We start from the raw sequence: 17,008 nt of genomic DNA on the forward strand, positions 1-17,008 counted from the left end.
CAGGTACTTGACAACTGCATGCAATCAATCGCCTAGTATGATAGTTTTCAAACAATGTGTGTTGATTCAGCCTATTTGCAAAAGGTTTCTGAAACATTACATGACATATTGCTGTGATGCAACTTATCGTATGTTTTCTCCTGCAGGAAGCGTTGAAAGCCGGTTGGCTGCTGAAGAAAGGTGGTGGCACTGGAACATTATCAAGGTAATCTGTTTCCTCAGCTTATATTTATTGGAATTGTTTTCAAAAGTCATGTAAAGCTTTCAAAGTACATTAATCGGCAAAGCATTGTAAATCCTATTGATTTGTTGTCTTTTATCATACACCGTTTCACATCAGCCCTGTATGCTATATATATATATATATATATATATATATATATATATATATATATATATATATATATATATATATATATATATATATATATATATATATATATCCTTTATTTTGTTTCAGACGAAATTGGAAGAGGCGATGGTTTGTATTGAAAGATACAATACTGACTTATCACGAAAATGACGCTGAAGGAGCAAAAGTACTGGGTAGCGTCGACCTGAAGAATTGCCAGTGAGTGTTCACAAGTTCTTTTACACAGCATAATTTATGTAGCTGTAACCTGATTACACTGAGCCTGGCAAACCTTAATTAATGAAATTCGTGCTCTCCGAGATCACAATTCCGAGAAACCTCTGTGTATATACATAGGCGTTGCTAGCATCGCAGTCCTAGATTCCAAACATAGTTTATTGTTCGTTGGTATTGAACATGTAGCAATACGTATTTCAGGAGAATTTTGGACAGCGGGGAAAAAGAAAATGCGTTCAGTATTGTGACTGATGGAAGGACGTACCATGTTATTGCTGAGTCAGCGCATGACTGGAAGTAAGAGTTCTGTTAATACATCCTCTGCTCAGAAGCATGTTATACTCTTACGTTGATACGCTCCACTTCCCGAATTTTAAACTGAATGTATACGGTCTTGTGATGGCCCCGTGATTTTATTTTTTCCCTGTTTTTATTTCAGCCAATGGTTTAATATCCTAAACCGAGTTCATAGAGCATCCGAACACGAACTTCGTGATATGAAAGAAGAATCGGCCAACATCAAACATGCGATTGTAAGTATTTGCTTCTTAAGTAAGTAGTCAAACAAAACGTCCGTTGTGTCATAACTCATGTTAATAAACGTCGGCATATTTTCAAACGATTAACTCTACCTGTCGTCTTTACCTATTCAGATGGTAATATTTAGATTGACTGGGAAACCTCAGTTCACTGAATTTAAGTTTCAACTTCCTTTGAGCTTTCGAAAGCTCTAAGTATGTAACCTGGAACATATACAATTAAAATGAAGAGAAATAAAGTTCGGTACTATAAAAGTTCATTGTTTGTTTTTAACGTCTCAATATGCGATAATTTTTTTGCTAATTGAACATTTAAATGTTATATATTTAATTGACAATTCCTAAGCTGTAGTATCAATCAGAACTTAAACGCTGTTTTAGGGACGTTAACAGAAAGCTCATCAATCTCGCTATAACCAGTCCTCTACTCGAACTGTGTCAAAGCGAATATACTGTATCGTTTTAATAGTTTCGGGTATGGAGGAAACCTTGTAGGTCATCGGGAATGTCATCTTTATAGTCTTTGCTTCTTTTATCGTCGGATGAAAGAAAAACTTGTGACTAAAATATCGAATATACAGACACTTGATTGATGTTTATATATGTTCAAAAGATATATCGCTTTCACAGTATATTCTCATTTGAATAAACAGTTCTTTTCACTACAATTCACATAATTTTCGTGTTTTAGGGCACTATTGATGTTCCACTTATTGAATCATGTACTCTTGGGGGTGTACCAGGGAAGTAAGTTACATCATCGTTCATATATTTTAGTTGACAAATTATGAATGCTTTATCTATATGCATGATGTGTACAGCTCACTCACAACATTCTCCTTTTAAAACGCTATCCATGTCATGCGCTGTATTTAAATTCTTATAATGTTACAATACGGAATCAACTGTTACTAACTAGCTACTTCTTTTCAGGCCAAATTCATTTACAATCATAACAGCAAATCGCTTACTAAGTTTCTGTGCTGATACTGCAGAAGAAGCAGACGGCTGGGTTGATGGTAATTTTTCATTCAGATTTTACTTTGATGCATTAATCATAGCAAATGCACTTCTCAGTTTTTGTTGCCCAAGTTAATTTAGTTATCCTGTCGTTCTAAAACGACATTGTCGTTGTAATGAAATTAAATTTTGTTGCTTCATGAGCGATGTGGCTAAGTTAATTTGTATAGGAAAATATATACCGTACATTACTCTTGTTTGTTCATCACCCGAGTATAATCGCTCTGAGTCGCTTTGTTCGCTCTGAATATCATGCAGAAAAATGTCCAAATATTCTTTCACCGCTAAGTCAATTAAGTCCTATAACTTTTTCTGATGTGCCAAACAACTGAAGTTGTTTTGTTATTGTAGCAATTCAAAAGACGAAAGAAAGGGAGGCTGAAGAAGGATTAGCTGACGTCATTGAACAAGGATGGCTTGTCAAAGAAGGACCAAACGATTCCAGACGAAAGAGGTTGATGGACTATTTGAAATTATTTGCAATATGCGTGTGTTAGTTAATTCGTGGCAAAAATGCCTTAAATTTATGGCTCTTCATAAAATAATTTCTGCTTCCTCCTGGTAGAAATGCCAAGCCACAAGCAATATTGTTTTCTAGCGTTCCCTGACGAGTGAGACTTGTTATGAGTGATATTAATTGTCGCTTCATTATTTCCTGTTGTATCCTGCCAAAGTTTTTAAGTAATCAAACATTCTTGTATGAAACAGGTGGTTTGTTCTAACTGGAAACTCTTTGGATTACTTCAAATCCTACGTAAAAGGCAGTCCCAGATTCGGTTCGATCATTTTGAACAGGTATGCACAACAGAATCAGTGGCTTCGATACAGTGAACAGATGGTACATATTTTTTTTATTTTATGAGCATCGTCGAAGGTATATGCTGTTTACATTGCGAAATGATATATCTGCTATATGTTAATTGCATTGTTATAGTTGCCTATGGTGCATGGTATTTTGTATAGATTGCCAAGTGATATATTTTGATTGATTGTAGTAGATAGTTAGTCCCACTTGTGAAATTATTGTACATAGGTGTAATACAATTTATATTTTATAGCCTTTGTTCAGTGATTCCACCAAGTTCCCAGGATGACTCAAAAGACGGTTTGTATTAAATAACTATATATCATTTTAAAGGGTTTAAGGGTATTCAATATTCGTAGACTGTAAAAACCATTTCTGACGAAGTGTCCAAAAGTTGGGCTGGCAAACGAAGACAGAAATTGTGATTGTGCTAATCTGGCTAGAGAATATTGCGGAAGCTTGTGAAGTTCTCAGAATTTCTAGTAGTCGGCTGAATAAAAACCTTGAACCCATTGTTGCAATAACCGTTCGCAATAAGTTTGTCGTACTTGTGCTTTCAACTAATGATGTCTCACCAGCTTAAAACATACAACAGGCACTTTCCCCCATTCGTTTCAGAAAATGTGCCTACAATCCCACACTTACGCATTTCTAATTTGAAATCCATTTGTTCCCCATTGATCAGGAGACTTAATCATATTCACTGTGAATGGAAGAAAACGTTCTTATGTCATTCATGCAAAATCTTTCGAAGAAGCCACAAAATGGACATCGGCTATACAAGACGTAAGTATATAGAAATCTATTAGTTTTCATGCAAATTTTCACTTTTAATCTCGGTCCCATTTTCTTTAAATGACTTGATTAATGAAGGTATTCCTAGATTCCTTCTATACTTAAAATACCAGTTGCTCGAGAGTGTTAATTACTTATGGTATTTATTTCATTTCCGATACGGCTGCATTAATATTAAGATGGTTTAGTGGGTTTCGTTTAGTTGAAGTAAAACTAAATGTGTCTTCGCAGCTGAATTTTTTTTCATATTCTGCATGCGTTTTCACAAAATTCTTGTCAAAATCAACCGAAAAAGCCTTCGTCCAAGTTACACGGCCTAATAATGTAGTGTGTAAGGTCGAGAAAATTCACGGGAAATCTTGAATTCAGTCTTTGAAAAGTCCCCCAAAAGTCCTTAATCATGGCTCGAGAAAACCTTTTATGCAGTAGTAGGTACTGCAGATTTTTGATGTCGTACTCGTGGTTGATTTTACAAAATTAACGTGTTCTTTTCTAAAGAAAAAAATTGAGTTGATTTAATTTTCCGTGCAAACCACTTTTATAGATATGATAGAAATTATTCGCACGTTCATTTACGTTTATAGGAAGAAGTAGAGAATGCCCGAGTAAACAATAATTCCCGTGATAAATAATTGTATCTATTATATGGACAAGGGTATTTTACTGAGAACTAAAACACTCGTAAGACTCATACGCCAATAAATTCGGGACCAGGCGCAGCATTTTCCGTCCATATAATAGATTGTTCTTGCCACTCGAACATAAAATCCACGCCTCCGCGATACCGTGTAATATTATTTCTATATTGTACACATGTACATATTTTGACGTTTTAATATTTGTTTATTTCAGGTGATCGATTCCAAACTGCCCATTGACACTCCATTTGCAAAACTTATGGTGGAAGTGAAGGTACAGTATTGCATGTATTTAATTGTACATCTGCGTAGTATAATATTTAGCCTGATAGGTAATTTTTTGTCGTGATAAGTGTACAGCAACTTGTAAAGTTTTTTTATTTTTTGATACAAACGTATACTTAAACAAAACTATTTTGGCTGTAATTTTATAATTTATATATGTTCTATATATTATGTTTGTAACTGTATGTGACTTTATAATTTTATTAAAGATCTCTATGTATTGCAGAATGCCCACGACAGCAAAGAAGTAGACAACTTATACCAGAGGAATCCAATCTTGCGATACACAAAATTGGCTTTACGAGCGCCGCTGCTGGCATTGCCTTATGGTCATTCAACTTCAATAAGTACGAACAATGTCGTATTTATTCACATATATTATATATTTCGAACACCCTGTGTAATTTTCAATACTGTCGATTGCCACTATATTGATGACATTATTTCATTTCGATTTTTCAGGAGCAAAAGACAAAGGTTATGGGACATTCCACGAGGAAGCTATCAGAATATTTTCATCGTTGCAAGAGCAAGAATCCGTTGCTGACCCAATACCAGTCATACAGGTATTGCGCTATAAAATATTCAAATTTCGAGATATCAATCAGTCTCGAAATATATAATAAAACTCGCGATATCAATTATCTACCTTTTTGATGATTTCGAGATGACATTTTTGTGCAGTACCATGCAGTATATTAGTATTTCTCTAAGCATCTAACTCGTTACCTTGATTGACCACGTTTAATATCCGTTGGGACCAGTTGCATGTTTGTTTGAAATGCAGCTATACTTGAATTGTCGCTAACTTATCGCACTCGCCTCCTCCAAATTCTTCTACCCAACACATCTTGTCTCCGTAGAACTAAACTCTGTTTTTCTATTTTTTTATTAGGGCATCTTACAAACGTGTCATGACTTAAAGCCACTGCGTGATGAAGTTTTCTGTCAGTTATTGAAGCAAACAACAAGTGTTCCAAATATTGATTCGATTGGGAATTTGAAGAACTGGCAAGTAAGTGAACTTAATCTGCTTTTGTACATCACGATTCTATATAAACCCTTGCATGAACAGCTTTTTCAACATACGTTTCAGAAAGATACAGGTATATATCCTTGTTTACACACATACCTATATATACGTAGAGGTATATATTTGCTCGCGATTAAAAACCCTCATAATTGTTCAAATAGAATAATAGACTCCCTCTCGTACATTGCTATATATTCCAATGTTCTTTTTAAGGTTCTTGTGTGCATGTGTTGTACGTTCATACCTTCAAGGAAAATTCTCCGATATCTGAGATCACACCTGCGACGGTATGCAGTTTCTATATCGGCTGCGTCAGTTACTGGAACTTTTTGCGTTTTCATTTTTTTAATTCCTCATTTTACATGCCCTCCCAGTCTTACTATATTTATACGAAACTGTATTTATATAGAAGTCGAGATCAGTATCCTGACACAGAAATGGCCAAATTTGCAACATTCTGCTTGGAATGCATTAAGAGAACTCGTCCAAGGTAGGTGATAAATTGTTCATTCACGGATATTTCAGTGGGAAATACATTTTAGTGGAAAATATGCTTTTAAAATATTTGATATAAAGGCCTACCCGATTTAATTTTTTTGTATCTACCCGATGCCATTTCAAATATTTACAACAAGAGACACTTAAACTTATTGAGTGTGACATTGAAATTGTGTTATTACAGTTGTTGATTGAGATAGTTCCAGTGAACTCTAATAAGACTGGAACGATAACTCAACAATAAAGACTAGTCATTGGATAAAGGCGATTTGAATATAATTTGCTGATTAAGGCGGAAGCCGCGCGAGCAAATCAAGCCTTTAAAAGAACTGGAGAGAGTGAGAATTCCGCAAAAATCGTATTTTTTGGCAAAAAATTGACAGAAAAGTGCAATTTTTATTTGACCACTTCAACTTTAAACAACGAATTTACCCTTTTTGGATAGACCTAAGTAATCCGCATCATCTTACTGTAAAAACCGGCGAGGTACCAGCTTTCTACTTGAAATATTTAAAGAATTTTAACGGGCCGGAAAAAACTTCGCCTTCAACTCGCAAAAAAAATAGGTTTGCACCTTTTCACCTTCATAAAACTTGTTTTTTAATAAAATCTAAGTGTCAATGCTTGTTTTAAGCTTTTCTTCATGATCAGATGAGATGGATTTGTGTATAAAAACCGGCGTTGTTTTGGTGGTGTAATTTCAACTCTTGGCCCTCATGGCGGCCATCAGTGCTGGCTTCAAAGATGGCGGCCAAGTTATCGTTCCAGTCTTATTAGAGTTCACTGGATGGTTCTTGATCAACAGAATGATTTAAGTAAAACATATATTGCATGAAAATCAAGCTCTTATTCGAGTGAAAACACCCGAAAGAAATCGCTTAAAGTGTGATTCTACTTAATCTCGTACTCAATGCGTTCAAAATTATGCGAATGAGCTTTTAGAATACAGGTGTTAAGATTAAAATACAACATTCCTCATAATCCTGTTTTTTTTTGCTTTTGTGCTTAGAGAGTTTCCCCCCTCTAGAGCTGAAATAATTGCTTGTCTGGTAAGTTATTGACCATGTTTATCCATTCAATTTTTGGCTCATGGATGTTGCCTATGAATATCTGCGAGTCTTGTGGTTCGCAGTTGAACAATAAGAAATGACCAGTCTGCTTTACGCGTAATGTTTTTCGCAGAATCAGGCCCTTTAGAACCAGAAATTGGGTTGGAACATAATATGTCCCGTTTACATTAAAGTCAATTTGGTTAAGTTATTTTTACAGACAAAAAATAACTGACAGTTGTGTTCGGCATATAAAAGTGGACAATAATATCGTGTAAAAGTTGTCTAATACGTAAAATTCAGCAAATCATGCCTATTTTTGCATCCTGGGAATCATGATATTTTATAGTTAATTTCAGCGTTATTTTCAGAATAATTTACTTTGACCAAATTTCAGGCTGTAGGCAAAAAACGTTTAACGGCCTTTATTTAAACTGGATGACCTCATCTTCCACCATTCAAATATTTCTATCTCTTGTTATAGGGTCGTCGTGATCTGGCGACTATTGTGTACACTTTTGGCGAAGGAGCCTATTGTAAAATTGAGATCAATTCTGCCACGACTGCTGGAGCTGTAAGCAGATTTACATCATCTTTTTATTGTCAAGCTGATGTTTGTGAATTGCGAACATCGTTACCGAGAGAGATGAACTACAGGGTGTCTCAAAAAAACGAAAACTATTGAAATCACTCATTGTTAAAATTTGAATGCCGTGTGCACGATTTTAGCCCGTGGGGATTTAATGCAACTCAGTAAAATGCTAAATGCTTTGTGTTGCTAGAGAAAGGGGACATGTCGAAGGTCATGGTTATTGAGATGCACATTTAAATATTGTTAATAAATATCATTTTCGCGTTCGAGCAAATTTTACTGCATCATGCATGCATAAAAATGCTTATGGCAGACATTTGCACACCTGTGGGTGCCAACAGGGTGCTTAGTCATTCAAACTCTAACAATTACATTGTTATGCGTGATTTCAAAGGTTTTCGTGTTTTTTGAGACACCCTGTATAGGGAAAAAAATAATATTAGCTATTGCTGAGCTTGAAATGGGGGCATTATTTTAGATCTTGTATATTTGCAATAATTCATTATAATCTTTGTGGAAACACCCTCCTTAACGTATTCGCTCATGTTCTAGTTTGTATAACATGAAGTCTACCTCAATAATCAATTCTCCCACTACACAGAATACGCAAAGACATTTCGACACGAAAGACGTATTGTTAATTTCAGGTTGTACGCCAATTATGCAAAGGACTTAACATCACACAAGATGACAACTTGTTTGGTCTGTTCGAAAAATGTGGCACCGTAGAAAAACACATTGAAGGACGGACGGTTGTCGCTGACGTGCTTGCCAAATTTGAAAGGTTGGTCAACGCTGAGACTTACGTTAACGCATGAAATAGTCTCATTGCAGTCATTTTGTGTTATGATCGTGTGCATGACCAATTCCAAACCAGAGGATTACCGGTTACCTTTTCTGTTATTGTCCTTGACAGTAGTAGCATGTAGAAAAGATTGTAGTCACGTCTCATGAGCGAATGTGATTTTGTAGGTACAAAGCACTGCGTCTTCACGAAAAAGGACAAAGATGGCAATTGTTCTTCAAAATCTTCTGTTTTCTCAATCCTTCTGAAGTCGCGACTGATTCGGTGGAAGGCATGTTCCTATTTGAGCAGGTTGGTATATGCTGACCTAAAGTTCCACGAAGGATTCTAACAGGTCGACGTTTTGTTTAATTTTACTTGAATGAACCCAACCCATGCTACAAGTCGACTCCATTTCTGTTGCTTATTTTTTGCTCTGTATTCAGACGTAGAACTTTTCATGTGCCGAACCTATATTAATGTTAATGAGTTATTTCTTTAAATTCATTAGCATTTGATCACCAGAGGGAGTTCAAAAGCGTGCAGATTTTGGTATCTGTTCAAATTTTGGGGGGATATGTAAAGAAATTATACTATCTCCCCAGCACTGGATTCATCCCTGCCTCACAGCAGTGCTGTCTGGTCAACAATTGTCTATTTAATTTTAGTTTTGTGAAAATGTCGCGCAAGGGAGGTTTCCTGCTGCTGAAAACATTCTGTGTCGTTTAGCTTCATTACGTTTGCAGTATACAAAAGGAGACTACGAAGCAGGAGCTTGGGTGTAAGTACTGCAAAAAGACACCATTTCTGTGTTGTGTAACCATGCATGCAAAAGTTCATGATGAAATAGCCAGCTAGAATGGCTAGTTTACACAACAAAGTTTTTTTAATACGATATGCATATGGTTTATACCTTCTTGTATTTCTCAGCGATAACATGTCGTCAGTATTTCCTGTCGAAAAGATTAAAAGACTCAGAGATAGAAGTGTATCGAAAGCAAGCAGCCTGGGTCGTGAAAAAGTTTCCGGGACTCTCATGGTATGTTGACAGGTGATAGATGAGCATGCTGTAAAATTGTTTTTAATATATATTTATTCCAAGTGAGCGAAAATATCGAAAAACTTTGTGAAAACACAGAAGGAAAAAAACTCGCGCCAGGCAACTGCTGAATCACATGTCGATCAATGAAAGGTCTACTGTCGCACCGCCCTGTATGTAATGATATATTAACTATAATGATATCAGCCACATTTCTTATGTATTCTATGGGGCTTCTTGTGCGCAGTGTATTATATAAATAAATGACAGGCTTTGTGCAATTGCTCATAAGTAGTATTTCATTCATTTCTAGTCCAATAAAACCACGTTATATAGACGATTGTTGTTAAAGGGCCCTGCATATTGCTCGATTGAATTACGCAGTAAACGGAATTTTCTTTGTTTCAATGTAGGGATCAATCAGGAAAGTTGTATCACCACTTGTTAGTCGAGGTAAATCAACGGTTTAAGATCGCTCAATAAAATATATGCATAAAAAGGCCAGTTCACACGAGCAATTTTTGCTCCGATTATAAGTTCAGGGTTTTCTTCCTTTAAAGATATGATCGATTGAATATGTTACAGATGTTCGAATAAGGCACTTGTATGTAGTTATACCATTCATAACTATTTACTCCATTTTATCCGGGAAACGAAGAATATCGCACCAAAAATCGCTGAGTGTTCGCGGCAACAGAAAACGGCTCAGTCTGTATTTCTTGCTAAATTCTTCTTTAAATTAAGTGAACTTCGTTTACAAAAAGATTATAATACGTACAGTTTTAATATAGCGAGAACTGATTTGTCGTATGCTAATTTGCAGCGGCACTGACATATAAAGTAAAAATTTCCACTGGGTCATAAGATAAAACACGCCCAAGAATATGCCTGCGTAAAGAAATTTTTTCGTTCTCGTTGAACATATATTTCGTGTACTACATACATATCGTGTGCGCGCGCTTTTATCGCAGCTCAGTGATTGGACGCGACATTGTAAACTGGCGTATGCGGGCAATTAGTGTGACGTCACAGATACACGACGTGCTGTGACGTTTTTTTGAAATACGTTGTGGTATGGGGAAGAAAGGCGATAAAAAGAACAAGAGAAATATCGGATCGGAAAACAGGTATGTTTCGTCACTATTGTATGCATTTCTATATTGATATACTATACATTCTTCGAGTCGATTGTTTGAAGGTGAATTTAAAAATATTTCACCATTTTGTACGTATTGTGATTTGTGTATCTGGAATTATAATCATTGCCGTGAAATTGTCTCATTCAAATAAATTTATCTTCTTTTTCAGTGAAGAAAATTCACATGCCAATTTTTTCACATATTGGGTGCAGACCTTGTTTAATAGGACGTCGTATTCTCGCGTTTTCATATACATTCTTGTTGGACTCGCCGCTGCTCCCCTTGGCATGATTATATCGCTGGGTTTCGCTTGTGGACTCCTCGTAGCACTGGTGTTTTTCCCCGTTTTGATTGGTCCTTTATGTTTCAGTCTCTATGTGACGTGCCTGGTATACGTTCTCTGCAAAATTGTGTGTATTTTGCATCAACTTGTGAAGACCTCAGAATCTTCATTGAAAACCGCATTCAAAAAATGTATGAAATGGCTGTATACAAAGACTGAAAGAGTCCCGTTTTCACCCACAGTGGGGTTATCACTAACCGAACTTTCAAGTGCAAGTGACAGTGGTCAAAGTAAAAACGCTGAAGACGTGGAGCACGTAATATCGGAAAAATCCTTTTCAAGCGACGAAAATGAAGAGACGACTCAAGGTGACTTTCGTCAATTGAATGTGCGCTCGGTACGTTTTTTTTATAGATGGCACGAAACACAGAATTTTTCAACCACTGCATGTTACTGCTTATAACTTGGTATATATATCCGTACTGTACGATCCATAGTGATAGTTGGTCGTTTCTTTCGATAAAGCATTTTATGCAACAATGACCACCGACAATTGTAATGTATTTCTTTTGCAGCTTTTACGTGTTGCAAGACCACGATTTTATGCTATAGATGATCTGGAAAACCAAGAATCTGAAACAATTGATCAGGATTTTCCTCAAGAAAACAAAGTCAAAAAAGAAGTCAACGACAGCGCGAAACAGCCACCTGTTCAACCTAAGAACAGCCTTCTCTTCAGAAACGTGGCCGTGGTTAAAACGTACCCAACAAATAACACAGCCATGAAAGAAAAACTGGAAGAAATGCGTCGACTTTTGACCACCATAAGGCGTCGAGTTAGCATTCAATATCCGAGTAGTCCTTCCACTGGCCCATCGTGACGATTGTCGTTGACTGCTGATAATATTGTTTGCAAAGTACTGTCAGTGTTACGTTTTATAGTTGATTACTCCTATAATTTCTGTGCTGTATATATATATATTTTTGAATAAGTAGTTGTAAGGGTAACAAAATTTCGAGATTTTATGTTAAATAATCCCACGTGTATACTTTTCTTTGTGACTTTAATGTGTGCTACTTTTCAATGTTTGTTTGCTATTTGATATAAAAAGACATTCTCTTTTATAAACTATTTTCTTGGAGCCTGGGGAAATCTTTGTTCTATCTTTTTGTTTACTTTTATGCAAACTTGTCCACGTGATCTTTTTGCACCATGGGGCGTGACCGGTGATCCCATCTTGGCAAATATTGCACTCAGCAATACAGATTACTGTTGAAACATTAACGAGCAAAATCTGCGCAAAATACAGCCTTTTCTTTACAAAGAAGTTTGCCTTCTCGAATTTCCATGACGATCAGACGATGCACTTTAGAATTCGATCGTAGCGGATTCTCTTGACGGTCAAAAAGAAAATCATTTTCCGATCGAAAATATTCAGCTTGGTGGAAAACCGCGTTTCCAAAGAGATAGTTAGGTGCTTTGTTTGCAGCAGCAAGGACGTATCTAAACATCTTAACATGTCGCATAACATATTATTCAGTGAATTGAGAAGATTCAATACATTAATATTTGATATTTAATCATTTGTCAATTGTTTTTTTTAATACTATCCAGGTTTAAGCGAAGAACAAGAGGAAAAAGCTATCGAAGAAGCTGAACAAAAAGCGGAGTCATCATTTATAAAGAGTTCCATTTGTGATTACTGGAAAGGAAACAAGGTTCGTTATTGTAATATTGAACTATACTTCCGGCAAATCTCTATAAAAATTTCAAAGAAAGTGTCATATTTATATATTCGTGTCCTCTAGTCTGCACTGTCGATTTGTTTTTAAAATTATTGATGTGTTTGTGACGTGTGAAATGAATGTATGAATATAGGCCCCCACGTTATCAAGCTAGGTAAGCAGCTGTGATTTAGACCCCGTTTACACTATACCGGATTCGCATGGTCACGAAATCGTTTTAAGTTATTTTACAGTATCTTTCTCCACAGAACTTTTTCATTCTGTAGATCATGTTAAAACAATGATGCTATCATACTTTTAGGAGTAAAACTCGCTTTAACATGGCTAATTTTGATGCCGAGACCATGCGAATCCGGTATAGCATGCAAACAAGGCCTGAATGACTCCCATTTTGCCGTTTGTGCTTTTACTATATTTAGGAAACATTCGACTGATGAAAACCTCATTTCTTTCGCAGGGAATGACATGTCAAGAAGCTCAAGAACAATACATTGAAATCTTACAGAAGTGGCCTGGTTATACCTCAACCTTGTTTGATGTAAAGGTAAATGCTTCAATGAAAAATCGTTCTTTGGGCTTCCTTCCCCTTTTTATCAAGGAACGACGTAACATCGTTTTTTTTGGATAGCATTATAATATGTCAGTGCATATTCTTGCTCATTCACGCGTACTAATGACAATTTTGCAGCATTATATTGCCAGTAAGCCAGTCCTGTTATTTTGAACTTTAATTTTACAATGACATGATGTTCTTAACTTTCTCTTCTTCAGTCAACAAATGCCAACTTCCCTCCGGAACTATGGCTTGGAGTCAGTCTAGATGGAATCGCGATTTATAAACGATACGAATCCAGAGCAATAATGACGTGTGAATATGAATAGTAAGTAATACATCTCAGTAATGTAGCCAGGCTAGCCTACATATCCGACTTATAACTGGGGATTCATAGGCTACGACGTAGACTAAGCCAGGCTGACGGTTTATTCTTGATATGCTCAGTTTCTTTGTTTATGTTACTTTGCACAAAGTCAATTCCAGGAGTTAGATTTAATCTTCATTCTACCATCCTTTCGATTTTGCTTATCACTTTCACTCGATCTTATTTAATTTGGGGCAACAACTCAAAATATCTGTATGTATAGCAGCATGTCATTTGGACGTCGTAGGCGCTCCTTCTGTGCTTCAAAATTCTGCTAACTTCCCAAATCGTTTTTATTATCGCCTTCTTTTTACAGCATCTTGACATTCGGTGCTCCAAAAGGCAACGTGTACAAAATTGTTGCTGAGGAAAAAGGGGAAATGGTATTTGAAACAAGTCAGGTACGAATATGGAGTATGGGCGTAACTAAAACGATAATTGGGGGAGGGGTGTTTACTCATATATTCAGTTCTGTCTGATGGATTTCTTTTATGAGTGAAATAGTTTCAGCGAACTCTATAAACTCTGCAACGATAACTGATGGTTATTTGGCCGCCATTTTTGAAGCCGAAATGTGTACCAGTACCAGTCTCTTTCTATTGTTTTTGTCGGCGCGATCGTCGACCGTGACGACCAAAACAGTAGAAAGGGATTGGCACTGTTACTCATTTCGGCTTCAAAGATGGCGGCGGAGTTATCGTTCCAGTGCACATGGAGTTCACTGGATAGATTACAAGGCAGATCTGAATATATATATAAGTAACAAATTATACACTCTGTAAACGCTTTATATAAGGAAATATAGAAGCTACATTTGTTGCAAGTCGGTCCCTCATTTTACATGCATAATATGCATCATAGGGAAATTAGATCTGATTTCATCTATGACATGGATAGTACTTTCCATGCATTTCAACGTTGAATGTTCTATTCTTTTTACACCCCATGACTAAAAGAGGCAAATTCGCTCCTAAAAATCTTTCTCTCTTGGCTAATTAGTTGGTAATGTGTTTGTATTTTAACTTCTCAGGTGGTGGAAATAGCAAAGCTGATGAAAGCGTACATCAACGAAATTGTGCGAAGGCGCACCAGGCAGCAACAGCAATTGAAAGGATAAAATTTAAACTACAATGGCCTCGTGTATCCGTGAACTGCCGCTCGATTTCATAATCTTTGCTTAACTATACAACTAGATCGTTTACGGTGTTTTTTGCATATCTGTCTAAAAACACTACTAGCTTTATAACTTTTAATGTTAGCTATACATATGCTACTATATATGCCGAATTATTAGTCCACATAATGGTGTTTTGAAAACCTCGGTTCGTAGGTTACTAAATGCGACATATGCTACTGCACAAGATATTTTGTTGACGAATTCGTTTTGGAAAATTATCTGAAAATAATCTGAAATTAGTATCACCTTCAATACACCCAGTAATGTGGTTTCACTAAGATTATGCACAAATATAGGGTGATGCATCGCAATAGGCGCACTTACTGAGTTACTGTTATCTTCCTTCTCTATTAATGATACGACAATTTTCGTGCGTTCACGATGTAATTAGAAGTACGCAAATTGCAGGAAAATTATTTATTATCGTAACGACAATGTAGTGTTCTTACTTCATATGTTTTCACGCAGGTACCATGATAATTCTTGCATGTCGTTATACCTAAGAGTATAATCATAACATTTTTGAACGATAAACTTTTTTCTTCCGACAAGAATTAATTATTGCGGACTAAATTGTTTTAGAAATGTGTATTAAAATATTTTAGAATTTGACGAATTGTAACTTAACTAATATGTAACTGCAATAGATTTTTATAAGATCACTGGTTGTTGACGTGTAATTGTTCAAGGATAATTAATCATACGACATGAATTTTTGGCACGGACCACAATTGGGCTTGAGGAACATAATTAATTTTTGTCGTGTAAACTCACCGGGACTACTCAAATAGGTAGTCACTGCCCCGGTATAAACAGCGGTGCCATGCTATTTCAGCAAATATAGTATTTTATTATTACTCGGGCTATACTGTGGTAGCCGAGTCTAAGTTTCGCGATTAATTTTTTTTGTCGCAGGCTTAGTCTTCCGCGCGGACAGTCGCCTTATTTACAGTGTATCAATATAGCTCAGTTTCAGTGCAATGTATTTACAGCCCGAGTTAACACCTACCAGGCGTCGTCCACCTCGTTCTGGTAGTAAATTATTTATCACGGGAAAGTAGATAACATGGCGTCGAGGTCCCTTTTTGGCAAGCCCCTTGCCGCCCATTCGAAATTCCCTAAGAGGCCCTAAATACACCATCGAGGGAAGGTTTGGTCCGAAAATGAAACAAACACGAATCACAAAAATGATGCGGTGACTCCAAAGGTTGCCGATTGTTCTGTACTATGCAGTACATGCTAAAGGGATGGATTTACTGGCTGGAGGGGTGCGCAACCCCTCAAGCTTAGTCCAGCCGGGTGCAAGAGTGGTGCAAACTTGGGTATCAATTTAAATTTGGGGGATTATGTACGAAAATCGGTGCCAAAGTTTAGGGTATTTAATGGTATATTTAGAAGTTTGGAGTCTTTTCTGAGGCTCTTATCTGACAATCTAGGTAATCGACCTTATGGTCTCATTTTTATATCTTTCAACAAAAATAAACATACATTCTAAATCTCTGACAGCTGGCGTTTGTACCCAACGCATGCCCAAGACGTGGTCTGCATCGTCTGGGTCGTGTACGTGGTACGTCACACGCATGTAAAAAATGACAAAAAAACTTTAGTTAGGTTCGCCCACTGATCTGTGTAGGTTGGCCGCTGCTGGCCCAGTGAGCCGCCGTCCTTGCAAAAAGTCATATGGACGTTGGGGTAGTGAGTGGGATTTCGGTTGTTACTTCTCAATAACAAACGTGGGAACTTTCAATGTTTTGGTATAGTTTGAAAGCTTAGAAAAATCTACAAAAGTATTCCAGCATTTTCGGAAGTGAGAATAATCGCAAATTTGTATGGCCATTATATTTCCAGCCGACTTTGCCGTCATTTCAGAGATAAGGGTTTCAGATGTGTTGCAAAGGTAAGGCCTCCATGACGTACCGATATTTTTTATACCTTTAATTGTTGTATAATCATTTGAAGGCCTGAAGTGTACTTATAACTCAGTAGCTTACAGGTAAAACGTATTACGAACGCAGTTAATTGGATAGCAGGTATCAGTTGTACTCTTATTTTAATATCAAGAGTTGTGGAAAGTTCA

General features: G+C 36.6%; 2 protein-coding genes across 2 annotated transcripts in view; both read left to right on the top strand.

Moving 5' to 3' along the window:
• The window catches only part of LOC114524194 (unconventional myosin-X-like), a 41,060-nt gene extending 25,467 nt beyond the window's left edge, over positions 1-15,593 (top strand). The window contains exons 32-59 of the mRNA XM_028545330.1: positions 147-205; positions 461-571; positions 791-886; positions 1,029-1,122; positions 1,820-1,875; positions 2,062-2,147; positions 2,500-2,602; positions 2,857-2,943; positions 3,207-3,253; positions 3,639-3,739; positions 4,601-4,660; positions 4,898-5,018; positions 5,134-5,237; positions 5,567-5,686; positions 5,918-5,991; positions 6,114-6,194; positions 7,212-7,251; positions 7,736-7,825; positions 8,491-8,627; positions 8,816-8,939; positions 9,296-9,408; positions 9,558-9,666; positions 10,080-10,119; positions 12,704-12,807; positions 13,292-13,378; positions 13,606-13,715; positions 14,071-14,155; positions 14,785-15,593. Of these exons, the coding sequence (XP_028401131.1) occupies positions 147-205; positions 461-571; positions 791-886; positions 1,029-1,122; positions 1,820-1,875; positions 2,062-2,147; positions 2,500-2,602; positions 2,857-2,943; positions 3,207-3,253; positions 3,639-3,739; positions 4,601-4,660; positions 4,898-5,018; positions 5,134-5,237; positions 5,567-5,686; positions 5,918-5,991; positions 6,114-6,194; positions 7,212-7,251; positions 7,736-7,825; positions 8,491-8,627; positions 8,816-8,939; positions 9,296-9,408; positions 9,558-9,666; positions 10,080-10,119; positions 12,704-12,807; positions 13,292-13,378; positions 13,606-13,715; positions 14,071-14,155; positions 14,785-14,871 (2,526 nt within the window). The 3' untranslated portion in view covers positions 14,872-15,593. The remainder of the gene's footprint in view (positions 1-146; positions 206-460; positions 572-790; positions 887-1,028; positions 1,123-1,819; positions 1,876-2,061; positions 2,148-2,499; positions 2,603-2,856; positions 2,944-3,206; positions 3,254-3,638; positions 3,740-4,600; positions 4,661-4,897; positions 5,019-5,133; positions 5,238-5,566; positions 5,687-5,917; positions 5,992-6,113; positions 6,195-7,211; positions 7,252-7,735; positions 7,826-8,490; positions 8,628-8,815; positions 8,940-9,295; positions 9,409-9,557; positions 9,667-10,079; positions 10,120-12,703; positions 12,808-13,291; positions 13,379-13,605; positions 13,716-14,070; positions 14,156-14,784) is intronic.
• LOC114524195 lies at positions 10,126-12,697 on the top strand. The gene is made up of 2 exons (XM_028545331.1): positions 10,126-11,485; positions 11,664-12,697. Exons 1-2 carry the CDS (start codon positions 10,796-10,798, stop codon positions 11,967-11,969), a joined length of 996 nt encoding a protein of 331 aa, XP_028401132.1. The 5' UTR covers positions 10,126-10,795; the 3' UTR covers positions 11,970-12,697.
• Positions 15,594-17,008: the final 1,415 nt, after the last annotated feature.

The sequence above is a fragment of the Dendronephthya gigantea genome, unplaced genomic scaffold (genome assembly GCF_004324835.1).
Source record: "Dendronephthya gigantea isolate DGI-Jeju-01 unplaced genomic scaffold, DenGig_1.0 000030F, whole genome shotgun sequence".
NCBI lineage: Eukaryota > Metazoa > Cnidaria > Anthozoa > Malacalcyonacea > Nephtheidae > Dendronephthya > Dendronephthya gigantea.

Bases quoted from the DNA above. Each gene is read 5' to 3' on its own strand.
- LOC114524195 (XM_028545331.1), top strand. From the start codon at position 10,796: ATGTTTCGTCACTATTGTATGCATTTCTATATTGATATACTATACATT. The intron at 11,486-11,663 runs GTACGTTTTTTT...TTTCTTTTGCAG, and splicing joins GTCAATTGAATGTGCGCTCG to CTTTTACGTGTTGCAAGACC.